Source organism: Culex quinquefasciatus, chromosome 3 (assembly GCF_015732765.1).
Source record: "Culex quinquefasciatus strain JHB chromosome 3, VPISU_Cqui_1.0_pri_paternal, whole genome shotgun sequence".
Lineage (NCBI taxonomy): Eukaryota > Metazoa > Arthropoda > Insecta > Diptera > Culicidae > Culex > Culex quinquefasciatus.
The window spans coordinates 174426951-174441160 of record NC_051863.1 but is presented as its reverse complement, the minus strand read 5'-3'; the positions used below and the strand labels follow the sequence as shown (position 1 = coordinate 174441160).

The 14210-nt window shown below is 36.0% G+C and overlaps 2 protein-coding genes across 4 annotated transcripts in view; one reads left to right on the top strand and one right to left on the bottom strand.

Annotated features, from left to right (window-relative positions):
* Nucleotides 1-9346, bottom strand: part of LOC6047867 (guanine nucleotide exchange factor DBS) — a 216319-nt gene extending 206973 nt beyond the window's left edge. For all 3 annotated transcript variants that reach the window (XM_038266278.1, XM_038266279.1, XM_038266280.1), the window contains exon 1: nt 8397-9346. In XM_038266278.1, the coding sequence (XP_038122206.1) occupies nt 8397-8583 (187 nt within the window). In that variant the 5' untranslated portion in view covers nt 8584-9346. The remainder of the gene's footprint in view (nt 1-8396) is intronic.
* Nucleotides 9347-11971: 2625 nt separating this feature from the next.
* On the top strand, nt 11972-13900 carry LOC6047071 (zinc finger protein 260). The gene is made up of 4 exons (XM_001864145.2): nt 11972-12169; nt 12228-12961; nt 13036-13417; nt 13705-13900. Exons 1-4 carry the CDS (start codon nt 12050-12052, stop codon nt 13861-13863), a joined length of 1395 nt encoding a protein of 464 aa, XP_001864180.2. The 5' UTR covers nt 11972-12049; the 3' UTR covers nt 13864-13900.
* The last annotated feature ends 310 nt before the right edge of the window (nt 13901-14210 follow it).

Here is a 14210-nt window from a genome sequence, read left to right as displayed (position 1 = left end):
CTAGAGTGCTCATATTTTGTCCAGATGCTCGTTTTATATGTACAAATAACCTCTGAAAATTTCAGGCAGATTGGTGAGGTCGATGCGAGATGGGTATGCTTTGCTCGTGGACTCGCTCTTGTCACTACCGCCAACTGAGGGAAATCGGGACTGCAGTCTGAATAGGTACAGGGTATTTTAGAGCAATAAATTTGAAAATTGGTGTACTTAATTGTTTTGTTAATTAAAAAAATATCAGAACAGAACTGTCAGTCGATGTTTAATGAAAAATAAACAAATATGATTTTTTCAAGTTTTAAATTTACGTTGAACGTAAATATTTAAAAAAATAAATAAAATTTAATGAAAAATATGTTAAGCGCTAAGCATTTTGCGAATCCGTAAACTAAAATTTTAATAATTTTCCCTTATAAGCCAAATAAATGTTGATATTTGCCGAATACAAATTTGCTAGTGCATTAAAATTGTTATCGATTACTAAGTATTCAACTGTTAATCTATTTCCACAACCAAATCTGAGTTTCCAGACCAAAAAATGTTTTTTTTTTCAAAAATAAACTTTTTTCACTAAAACTACGATAACTTCAAAATTTAAGCGATGACCTATACATGTTTGGGTGCCAAAATCGATGAAACTTTTAAGGAATCGCAGTTTTAGTGAAAAAAATAGTTTTTTTTGCCAATTTTGTCATTTTCCTGGTTTTCGGCGTGGCACGTCGAAAAACTCAGTTTTTATTTTCAAAAAATCATATCTCGGAAACGAACGGTTCGACATCGCCAAATTTTTGATAAGTTATGTGAAATTTTCCGAGGAATCCGATAAAAATATTTTCAGACATAGGCTCTTTGGTCGAGACACGGTCAAAACGCCATTTTAAGTTTAGCTAGATTTTTCAAACTACTTATTATTTTTCTCAAATAGCCAAACTAATCACCTTTCTTTTGCGTCTAAGACAGCTAAAAACGGATCAAAAGACGCGGAGATATGATTTTTCAAAAAAAAGGTTTTTGCGAAAAATGACGAAAATTTCGATTTTTTCGAACTTTCTTAGCACGATGTAGGTCACCCTAATGACCAAACAAAAAAAATACGGGTCTAATCATTTAAGCTCTTTTCAAATGGAATTGCTGTATAGATATAGAAAAAATACTGTTGCTGAACATTTCACTGTATTTAACCCCCTTAAAAAAATTGTAACAATTTTATTTGTTTTGCAAATTTTATTATTTAAAAAACGATTTTTGAATTAAGTAAACGAATTTTTTTATTCGGATTCTTTTAAAAATTGGGGAAAAAATTATAAAAAATAGAGTTGTTAAAAATTTTAAGAAAAAGGGTTGGATTGTTAAGGGTGTAACATAAGGCCTTCCAATACGACTTAACGGTTTCCCTAATTTAAAGGATCCTCTTTTCGAGCAACCTTCGAAAGTTTGGAACAAGCTTTCAAGTAGGTTAATAGCTCGGTTGCATGGAAGGACACAAGGAATTGAACAGAAAAGTTCGTAAATTGCTGTTTCAAAATTTTACAGCAAGCAGTTTCATCGTTGTCACTAGAAAACCATGAAATCTATCAAAAATGTTCTGTTTAAGCCAGCTTAGTAAAAAAGAAGAAAAATATAAAAAGTGCCTTAGTAAGGAAAAGCAAAATAACAACAAAAAATTACCGAAGAAAGAAAAAACTACCTCCTACCAATTATTGTGATTGGTATCGGTCACTCGTAAAAATAACCAGCAGAAAAACACATAAATCGAACCCTCTCCCAGAAAGCCAGCAAGAAAATGACCAATCAAAGCCGTCCGACAAAGGAGGCTTGGTCGCATGATTTGGCCGTTTGCCAAACCCATAAAAGCCACCAACCGTCGTCAAAGAGTCTCCAATTTTTGGAGCCTACTTAGAGCATATCTACACTATCCCCCAACCCTATTGCAAAGTTAACCCTCAACAACCTCGTTTTTTAAATCTGGAAAATCCTCAAAACTTATTTTTTTAATTTTATAAAATGCGTCAGAAAAATATCTTTTCAATTTCTAAGAACTTTTTTTTGCGCATTATATTAATATTTTTCAAAGTTTTTGTCCCTCGGTTCTGGCAGAGGTTTTGAATTTTTTTTTTTTCGAAATTTCGAAAAAAAACGCTGATATTTGGTAGAACTGCTCAGTAGAGTCAGTAGAGGGTTCAACTAATTGGAAACACCAAACACGCGAAGGCTGTCGCCGAAAGTCCTACTTCGATAAAACTACCATTTTTATACTAAACTAGCCTTCTCTAGGTCAGACAAGGCACCCCAAAGAAAATAAACGACCTACAATAAAACTAAAACAAACGTGTTATTTGTAGCACAAAACATGACGACTGCGATATCGAGTTAAACAGTGAAGGAAAAAAAACTGCAAAACTGTGCAAGTTTCGCCTACCTTTCAATCATCCCACTAGTTGCAACATCAAGCTAGTGTTGTTTTTAAAAGTTGTTGTTTCTTAAATTGGATGACAAGTTTGTGAGCTGACGGCTAAAATATAACGACAACCAGTGACTAGTTTGTAGAGTGACGGACCCCGGGACGACCTTGGCACTGACATCAATTTCCTTCACGTGGAGTGAAAAAAAAAGAACAATACATCAACCTTAAGGCGAAAGGTACTGAGGAGGGTAACCTTAAAAGGGGAAGGTGGCAAGTTTTGTGCACAATATTTTTTTTCCAATTGTAATTTTCTTTATACTTTATTCTCTAAAATTTCTCTAAGCTTCCTATGATTTGTATTTTTTATGTTTTACACATGTCAAAATACCCAACCAAACAAAATTGTTGTTTTTTTTTTTGTCGCATGCAATTCGATCCACTACGCCAAACAATTATTATTTTGTTGATTTTCACCACTCTTCAAGCGAGTAAAAACAGCTTCCACCGTTTTCGTGCACCTTTTAGTTTACTCGCAGCTGTTTTTTCGCGTTCAGAAAAGAGTTAAACAAAGTTAAGTGGAACAAACACTTTGGGCTCCTCGGTAGTGTTGGGCGCCCGTTGTTTGTTTCGTTTTTTACTTCTTTGCCCCAGAGTGTTTTGAGGGTGCCGAAAAAAAGGCATGAATGAATCGATTGCATTGTGTACACGTGTTTCGGGATAAGTCGATTGTGAAGGCATTGTGCGGGGTTTTACTTTCGGTTTTTTTAATAGACTTTGGGAAGTTTTCACGGTTTCGTGCAAGCGGATAAGTGTGGAGGTATATTTGCGAACTAAAGTATCTATAAAATTACCGTAATTAGGCGCAAGTGGGATGGCTTAAATACTTGAGCCAACTATAGTAGGCTCTGGTTGTTGGGCCCTTAACTAACGCTTGCAGAAGGATTGCCGAGTGTGCAGCCAAAGTAAGGGGTTATGTCATTTTGATGTAACTTTTTATAGCGACGTACCATTAACCATGGTGACTTCATTCGTTGTGTGCTACTATTTTTAGCAATTTGCAACATTTTTTCCAGTGGTTGCATTGTATTTGGTTAGTTGTCTTGTAATTTTCATTCTTGCGATGTAAGAAAGGTGCAATTTTAGTTTGCTTGAAAAATCAGCATTAAATTTTAATCTTGATTTTTAAATCAAGCATAACCTTTCAAAAGACCCAACTTTAATTTAGGTCTTTTAAAATTATAGACAAGACGACAACCAGCGACAAGAAAGAAATAATTTTGGAAGATAGGAATATTGTCTTTTTTCAATCTACAACGTTGAAACAATAGTTTCCAAGATAACGTGAGTTGAAAAATTTACCCTTTAATGCCCAAGTTTTTTTTAATTTGTGTTTTTTTCGTGTTCAGGAGGTCATTTTGAGCAACTTTTCCCGAGCAGAAGAAAATAACGTGGGAATAATATTTTTTGATATTTGAAAATACTGGGTCAATAACATTTTATGTTAATAATAACAAGATTTGTTTTTCGTCGTTATGATTTTTTTGTTATTAGATTGTTATTGTTATAACAGGCTAATAACAGTTTTAGTTATTCTTCGAACAATTTTTTGTTATTATTTATTGTTATTTTAACAACTAATCCGATCATCCCAATAACAATTGGCGGTATTCTTCCATAACAAAAAAAGTTATTCCAAAGTTGTTTTGGCTTACAACCAATATCAGACCAATAACAAATTTTGTGATGATAACATAAACTGTTATTAAACTCTTATGCCAAAATGGATTTCACTTTCTGTTATTTTAACAGTATTTGTTATTGAAAAGGCATTAATTTTGTTATTACCGTCTGCCCGGGTTGTTCTACGACAAACTTTACTTCTCTTGTTTAACGGTGCACATCAACCATAGCTTTTGCACCAAGATTTTTGTTACACACATTTTGATTTCTTCAAAACTAGCGGAACTATCGATATAATTTTGAATTCATCCCCTAATTTACAACAATGTTTGAATATTTTGAAAATCAGACTGTTGCAGGATTGGCTCCGTAAGTTTGACAATTTTTGAATACGAATCCAACAACTTATTTTATGACTGAAACGAAGCCTATTATCGAACAAAAATGTAAATTTTGCTTTTGAACATGATTTTGGAATTTAAAATAAAGTGCAATTTAATTTTTTTGAATAATGATTTTTTTCTAAAAATTATATCTATGTGAAAAAAATGTTGGTCCATATTCTTCTGTGCAGCAAAACTTTTCTTTGTTGGTCCATTCAAACATGTAATAATTTAAAAAATAAAAAAAACGGATTTCACGTTGGAAAAATCTAATTAAAAATTGTGTTTTTTTTTTTTCTCAGAATTATCCTTATTGAAACCTACAAATTTGTTGAAGATGCCAAAAAATTTGAACAAATTTAAAAAAAATATTACATGATAATTCATTTCTGGTTCCGGTCCCGAGACATTTGTGATATGTATTTTTTATAGAAAGAATTATAGCTTTCCCTTAGTGTAGAAGGCATAAAACAGTTACATTTTCATCGATTACATTACAGTTTTATTTCAATCGTTATTTTTGAAAAGATTAAAGTTTAAATTTAAAAAAAATGCGTAGTGATTTCGAAATATTTAAACAAAAACCATAATCAAATAATTCGCTATACAGCAGGCCTGCCCAACGTCCGGCCCGCGGGCCGGATCCGGCTTTTGAAGCCATTTTGTCCGGCCCGCGACTGCTTATCAAAATAGTTCTATGACCGGCCCTAAAGGCTGTTCATGAAATACTCAATTAATAAATTTAGTGTAAAAATTTAAAAATTAATCCCAAGATCAAAAGTCATTTGCCTTTGTATTTTTTTAAATGATTTTATTTCACATTTAAAAATTCTTTATGTTTGAATTTAATTCTTATCATTTCTGTATTGATATTTATTATACTTGAAAAATGTGCAAAAAAAATGCAAAAAGACACTATATTTAAATTTCTTAAAATTTTGGCTGTTTTTACTTCTAATTGAATTGTTACATTTTTGAGGATTTTGAATAAAATAGTTTTTTTCATAAATGAGTTAGCAACAATAATGAATATTTTTCAAAACAACTTTTTAATGATAAAGTTTTGCTGGAAACAAACTTAGATCAAAAATAAAGATCGCTGCAAACATTTTAGAAATATTACAATATGTTTCAAAATGAGTCAAGAAATCAGATAGCTATTTTTTTCATGAACTTCACTAATTCTATGAAATTTGAAGAATGACGAATTAAAAACTATCAGATATATATTTTTCTACACTTTTTTAAATTTCGTGTCTCTAAAATCATTTTGTAATGCTTTGAAAATGCACAACAACGCAAAAATTGTTTTTTTTTTTCGTAAAGAAGTTTTGAATCCAAATTTCGTTTCAATTTTAGCTTGTCTCGTTAATTTTTCAAACTGAAAAAAAATTGCAGCGACTAAATTTGAATGTTTTTTAGTTAATGATATCAGGGTATTGAATTTCAATCGACAAAAACAATTACAATACAATTTTAACCTAAACAAAATACAAATAAATTTGATAAACACATCTTTGAAAGTAATCTTTATTTTTCTTACTAAAAATCAAGGTATATGAATTTTATTTGTAATTTGTAACACAAGTTTATTTAATTGTTCACTTGAAACAACCTAATAAAATAAATGTTAGGATTTTTTGTTAAACTTTTATGAACTTTTACCAACATTAGTTCCGGCCCGTCACTGCTTCAGAGAAATCAGATCTGGCCCGCAGGGCCAAAAGGTTGGGCACCCCTGCTCTACAGCATTGCCTTGGCGTTCTCGATTGCGAGATTCCTACTCGAAACTAGGTGTCCGAAGGCTTGATTGTTGAGGCAATTGCAAACCTCTTTTTACACCTTAGCTTCCATCCACCCCGGGATTCGGACTGATGACCTTTGGATTGTGAGTCCAACTGCCTACCAGCGACTCCACCGAGGCAGGACCCAGGGAGACGACTCCTACACCTGGACTGAGCTAACGACCTAACCTTTTTAGGTTAGTCCGGGGCCAACATTTACTTCCCGTCCGACGGAAGGCGTGATCAGACAAATCTCGTCTCAAAATTTGCCACCTGGACCGTCTGGGATCGAACCCAGGCCGACTGGGTGAGAGGCAATCACGCTTACCCCTACACCACGGTTTTTAATTGTGCCCAAAAACTGAAAATTAAAAACCACTCATAAAAATGTATAGTGGACTTTAAATAAACTGTCAGTACATTTTACCTCTGAGCAATTCTCCACGAAATATGTCTTTTTTCTTAATTTTAATTTGTGTATTTTTTTATCCGACTGAAACTTTTTTGGAAGTTATTTTGCATCATTAGTTTGTTCATATATTTTTTCTTACAAAGTCCTTACAAAAATGGTTTATGAAAATTCAAAAATCTGTATCTTTTGAAGGAATTTTTTGATCGATTTGTTGTCTTTGGCAATGTTGTAGGTATATATAAGGACTACACTGTAAAAAAATGGTACACGGCAAAAAAATTTTGGTGATTTTTAATTTAACTTTTTGCCACTTAAAGTTGATAAGCAAAAACACACTATTTTAATTTCTTATAAATGCTTTAGTGGACATCAAATGCCAACTTTCCTAGAATGTTCAAAAAATCTTTGACCGAGTTATGAACATTTGAATGAACAATGAACAACAAAATTGTTCAACTTCATTTTTCGATAATCGAATTTGCAATCAAAAAGTAATTAAGTGAAATGTTGATAAAGTGCATCGTTTTCAAGTTAAAGCCATTTTGAGGTAACTTTTTTGAAAATAGTCGCAGATATTCATTTTCAGCTGAGAAAATTATCTTGCTTTTTAAAACTTCGTCGTATCAACAGACCCGTATTTGCTGAGATTTTGCCATTTATAGATTTATAGACCCACCATTTTCTAATGCCGATATCTTTGCAACTAATGGTTCGATTTTCAATGTAATATTAAACATTCGTTAATTTTTTTGATTTTTTCGAAAACCTACAATTTTTATTTTTTTTAAATTAAGACTTACATTTCAAAAAGACGTAATATTGAATGGTAATTCTCAGGCGACTAAATGTGGCACACCTTGTTGGGTTAGTTTACAATAAACAATTGTACGAATTTAGCGTAAACGATTCCTTCTTAAACTAAGCCATTATCTTTATCGCCTCATTTTTTGATAAAGCAGCGTCATACCCAAGTAAAAATTCCCAGCAAATTTTATGACGCCTGATATGACGACAGCAGCATAACTAACGCTCAACCAAGCAGAGATACACAATTCAAATCGACAAACAAAGCCCACTTCGGCCCAAGTCGACGTGTGGTGACACTTCCTTCGTGTCCACTTTACGACTCAATGCCACTCATCCTGCCGCCGGCTGTCGTCCCTGTCTTAAAGTGGGGCGTGATGTCAGAGGAAGAGCAAAGTCGATTTGTATGTACTGCATAGAGTGGTATTCTGGACACTGGACCAGTGTACACGTAAACCAGCTTGAATTCAAGTCTATGCAGTAATTTTTGCACGTTCGTATGCTGTATGTTTGCGCTGTTTCGTATGTATCTCTTCGTACAAATAATAGTATACAGAGATAAAACCGCCCGAATGCCTTCGTACAGTATACAAACCGAACAAAGTGTGCTCTGATAATACTATAATTGCGCCTACTTGGATCCACACCAACCACACTGCAACAATGCTTCGCTGCCCGCATAGAGGAGCCTCCACCAGTCTCTCGTGGGAAAATCGATACCCTGAGTTGTACACAACACAACTCCCTCCCTCCTAGTCGTCGTCGTTTCTTCACCTTCCTTCCTATTCACTCTTCTCTTTTCCTTTCTTTTATTCTATTCTTCCTTCCTCTAGGCTCTACCCCATTCAAAACCACCCCCACACCACCCTCTACCCCACCCGTTGTGAGTCATTGCATTACCCTCTCCCATTTGCTCCTGGCAGTTCACTCACCTTCGTGCTCGGCGAAAATGTTCCGTATCTTGGGACCACCACCGCCGGACCCTGCCGACTGTGGCGTCGTGACGGCCGTCGACGAGGACGAGGACCAGTCGCCTTCCATGGCTTTCGATGCACTTCGCTTGAACTGCTCCAGAAAGTTATCGATCTGGATTTCTATCGAGTTGGGCGTACCGGCCATGTCCTCCCTCTGCCCTCTTCCTCAGCCTACTACTCTTTCTTCCTGCTGGTACTTTCTGTGTGTCACGACGCACTTCCTTGGCAAGGGTTGCTGCGTTTCTTCGATTGTATTGCAAGGTGCAGCACTTGCTGCCACTTCCTCTACGGACACCCCTTGGTCGTGCGTTCTTCACAGCCCGCGCCGTACGCACGTTCACCACCTGCTTTTGATTGCTTTCCCTTTCCTCTCTGCTGCTTCTTTCTTCAGCTGCTGCACTTCCCAAACAGCAATTAATCCAGCTTCGCGGCTGTTATTCACTCACTCATACGAAACCCCCGGACTTACTCCGCGAACTCCAACCAGCTCTAGCTTGCCGGGTTCATTCCGCATACCCGGCTAAAACAACAATTTTCTTCCTCCAATTTGCAAAATACACACTACACTACCCCTCCTCCAGGCCCGCACCGACTTCCAGCCATCCAAATCCCCCCTAATCCTCTTCGAATTCAGCTTGATTGATCTTTTCGTGATTTTTTTCCAGTGATTCACGAACTCACGACGCGTCGCGGCGTTTCACGAGATTGTCACCACATCACTACCGAATTCCGACCTTAAAATTCGCGTTCAGATCACCTCGAAAAAGCGGTTCCGGACAAGAGAAGAAAAGAAAAAAAGGTGCTGGATAGTCTCCAGAACGCGGAACAGAACCCGTGGTCTCGAGGTTGCGCGACGACGACGACGCCTTCGACGGACGGCGTATTTTTCTCGACTAGGGAGACTTGAACGGAGCAGGCTGGTTGTAAAAGGAGAGAGAAATGTGATATAGGAGAGAGAGCGAATGCCGCGGAAGGTGAGAGAAATTGAGAGTGTGCCATGTGCAGCATATGGGAGCACATGCTGGAGAGGGACGTGCTGGAGAGGGACATGCTGGAGGCATATGTATACACGCGGCGGATTTGAGGAAATCAGCTAGCAGTTAGATTTTTACACATTTGCTTCTAAATAATAAAAGAATTGCGTTAAAAAAGTATGATGAACGAATTTCTCAATCAATAAAAAACAATGCATCAAAATTAGATTGCAATAAAAATTTAAGTAAAGTTGAAATTGAAATTGCATTCAAACCATATGGGTGTTAAAAATCTAGTTTTGGAGTAAACTAGCCTAAAGCGGTATACGCACTTCGGAAGAAACCGGTCAAGAAAAAAACAAATGGGCAGCAGCGGCAGCGCAAGCAAGTCAGAGAGGGTGAAGAAAAGCCCCAAGAAATCGCTCCCTCTCCTTTGTTCCGCTGTTCGTAAAGCTGTTTCTTGACCCCTTTCCTTCCTATCTGCATACTAGCCTTAAACAATAGAACGGAAAATAAAACGGGAGAAATCTTGAGGGAAGAGAGTTGCCCTCTAGCTCAATGTCTTGCTCCATGTGAATTATTGAGTCTATGGGCATTTTATCTATAGTTTTTTTCCAGTTTATTTAAAAAAGTTTTATATATTAGTTTCTTTTTTGAAAATGAGCATTTTCCTCAAAAATTAAGAAGTCTTTTAAACTTCAGCGGTTTTTAGAATATAAATTGGTTTCTCAGAAACAAAAAAAAAACAAATTTCAAGCCTAACTAAAAAAATTATTCAAACTGGAAGCCGGAATTTCAACATTTTTACTAAAAAAACATTTGAACATGAATTATTCAGCCGTACAGTTGATATGCCATCATTGGTATTAAAAAAAGTAATATTTGAGGATATTTTTTACGAAAAAAAAACTTTTGCTGTTTTTAACACCGAAAATTTAACAAAATTCAAAAGAACTTATTCAAACATGCTTAAAAATCCTAAACGCAGGGAATTCATTTTAAATCGATTTCAGTTGATTGCACTTAAATTTCAATAAAAAAATCAAACTTTTTTGAAAAAATACTTTTTCCCTTGATTTTTCGGGCCAACTTTGAAGGGGCGTAACAAAAACTTTAAATAAAATTTGTACCAGTCTAGGAAAAACGAAAAAAAAAACAAAAATATTATACCTCTTAAAATTCTACTTTGTTGTTTCACTCAAAAATAAATCTGGAGTTTTGTTTAAAAGGTCCAATAAACCAAATTTCCAGTTTTTTGCATTTTGGGTGTTTTTAAAACCGCCTTCAGTCAGGGTTATTAAAAAACACCCAAAAAGCAAAAACTGAAAATTTGGTTTATTAGACCTTTTCAAAAAAAAACTCCAGAAATGACCTAAAAAAAATACTAATGAACCAATTTTTGATTTTTGACTATTATTGAGTGAGGAGTACTCCAAAATACTAAAGACCATAAACTAAACAAATTGGTTCATTGGGCTCTTAAAAAACTTTTTTTCAATTTTCATTAGGCCACTACAGAGATTTTTTGAAGTATACATGTCCCTCGACTCTGATCAAAGTCAAACGGAGGGCAACAAAAAGGAAACATTAATGATAAATAAATAAATAAACAAAAACAGATAAATAATGGTAAATAAATAAAATTGCAAGCCATGGTATTATTTGACCATATTTTTTTTTAACGTAATTTTATTCTTTCACAGATTTTTTACAAAAGTTCAAAACATTTTCTAACGCGCCCAAACATGCTAAAAATTATTTCAAAATGAAGAAAAATGCATTCAATTATTTTTGTTGATTATATTTTCATTAAAATTTTGAAGTTTTTCGTTTTTTTTTTTGCATTAACTATTAATAACAAATATTTGAAACGGCCTTATGTAAATGCATATTTTATTTCCCCATCCTTCACTAAATAATTTTTGTTATTGTATTTTAAATCAAATGAAGCACTTTAAGACTTTTTACAAATTTAGAATTTTTGAATCGCTTTTCTGAAAAATAAATACGGTAATTGAATAATTTTTAACAAAAACAAGATTTGAAAAAAAAAGGTTTAATAGAATAAATTTACTTGTTTGGCATTTGGTTGAATCCAGCTTGAGTCAGGGGCATTTAAAACACCCAATAATGTAATTTACTAATGTGACTTTCTGTTTGAGCACAATACTTTTCTCTTGCGATTCGCTCAAATGTTTACAGAAACACTGAGAACAGGCACCCACCCCTCTTCACAAACTCTAGCACCGAGTTGTTTGTTTTGATACGCATGTGCACAACAAATGTAACGCGATCTGACGGTGACTAGCAGAACTGCTCAATCCCATTTGATACATTTTAACTTTTTAAGTAAAATTTAGATCAAACATGATTTTCAAAGAACAAGTTTGAACTCTAGTGTCCGATTGTTCAAACGTGATGGTATCATACTTAAAATACCGTCGAAATTTGATCTAAGTCCTAAAATAACTCAGTTTTAAACGTAGTACCAATATTACTGACAGCACTGATCGTAAGGCGTGAAGTTAGCCCCAGGTTTCGCCATCTCTGTTTTGATTCTGAATATTCGCGCATGACGCTTATACGCGTCAAGTTATTTGAATTTCGTAGCTCTATACGCAACAACACCGCATCCGGATGGAGCTGGCAAGATACTTGGAAGTGTGTCGATTGTGTCTGAAGCAGAGTTCCACTAATTTAAACATATTTTCCGACAAAAATGTCGAAGACAAAATTGCAAAGGTGCTTCGGTTTTCGGTGAGTTTGAGAGAAGTACAACAATTTTGAAATTATTCACTAAAATTTCGAATTTTAGATCCCAAACAACGCACAACTCTCAAGTCTGGTCTGTCTGGCCTGCTACGAGTGTGTTTTCCGGTTCTTCGATTACTCCGAATTAGTGCAACGAAATCAAGCCTACTTGGATGGTCTACTGGTACAAATCCCTGATACAGTACAGCCGAAACCGCTGATCATAATACCGGTTTCGGACGTGACCAGTTCCGAGGGTGCCTACCATATTGAGGTCAATATTCAGAAGGAACAACTGGAAACCATTGTAGTAGAACCGGCTCAAGAAGATGAAGAAAACGCAGCCGATGTGGAACCGGAGAAACCCAAAACGCTAAGAAAAACTAAAGGTGACGCGTTGATCAAAGAATTTGTATCCTTGTCCTGCGAAGTCTGCACTGAACCTGCCGTAACCTTCGACAACTTCAAACTGCTTCAGGAGCACTACATCCAGAATCACAAACAACCCGGATATGCCGTTTGCTGTGGGAAAAAGTTTTCCCGGAAGGACAGACTCATCACGCACATTACCAATCACATCAATCCGGACGCGTTCAAGTGCGCCATCTGTGAGCACGCGAGCAAGAGCAAATCTCTGCTCCGAATTCACATGAAGCGCCATCTTGGCGACGAAGAACGCCGCTTCGCATGCCGGAAATGTGACCAGCGATTCATCCTAAGATCCCAACTAGTGAATCACGAAGCCAGCCATCTGAGCGATAGCGAAAAGAAGCACGTCTGTGACGTGTGCGGGAAGGCGTAAGTTTTTGACAGTTGTTTAGTTACAACTTTCGCCGCCACGGCGCTGCAATCTCATTTTACTACATTTTCAGATTCGCTCACAAATTCGTTTTAAAAAATCACAAACTCCTCCACACATCGAGCGGCAAAGAGTTTGTGTGTGAAATTTGCGCCAAACCGCTCTCGTCCAGATCAAGCCTGAAAGCTCACATGGAGACCCACGACGCGGGCCAATCGCAGCCGTCCAAGGTGCAGTGCGATGTCTGCTCTCAGTGGTACAAAAATGCCGAAACGCTGAGGACCCACGTGCGAGTTCGGCACCGGGACCAGCGCGTTCACCGGTGTGACCACTGTGGAAAGGTATTTCCGACGCTCAGTTCCCTGACCGGCCACGTCAAGTATGTTCACCTGCGGGAAATGAACTTTTCCTGCGAGCAGTGTCAGAAGAGTTTCCGAAAGAAGGTTGAGTACAAGGTGAGATCGAGTAGGCGATGCTTTTTGCTTTCCTCGCCGAGAAAAGCTTCAAAAATACCCGAAAAATTAATTTCTTTGATATTCCTCTTAGGCATCTTTGATCTACTTAAAGTCCAATTCTTGTGAAATTTTCTACTTTTCTAAAAATATAATTACCAAAAAAAGGGTTTAAAAAAAAGCTTAGTTTCGACTTTTTACATGTTAGGCATATTTATTAAATTTATGTTAGGTTGTAATTTAGTTCAAATAACGTTAAAAAAATCTCTTTAATTTTTGTTTCCTTTTAGGAGCACATGGCAAGATCACACGGCGACAAGTGGCTCTATCAGTGTGAGTTCTGTGATAAAAAGTACGCGTGCAGCTCAAATTACTTTTCACATCGGAAAAGCAAACATCCGAAAGAGTACGCTCGCAAAAAGATTGACAAACAGCAAGAAACAATTTGAATGATAAATGAACTAAAATTGATCAATTTGAAAATTACTTACGTGCGTGATATATCTCTACCAAAAATCCTTGAAAAACTTTGACAAAAACAAAAACTACCAATTCCAACTGCTGACAGAAAACAATAAGAACGAAATTTTATTACAAACTCAAGAGGAACAAAAACAGCCGATTTGACGCGAAAAACAAAAACAGTATACAGAATAATCTCGTTTCTCGAAATGCACCTTCGCCTTGAAAAAAAATATTACAGGACCGCCATCTTGCTCACTCTTTGCGCGGCCATTTTGTTTAACAATCTCATTCGCTCTCTTCATCGACCACCACACTAACACACACACATAAA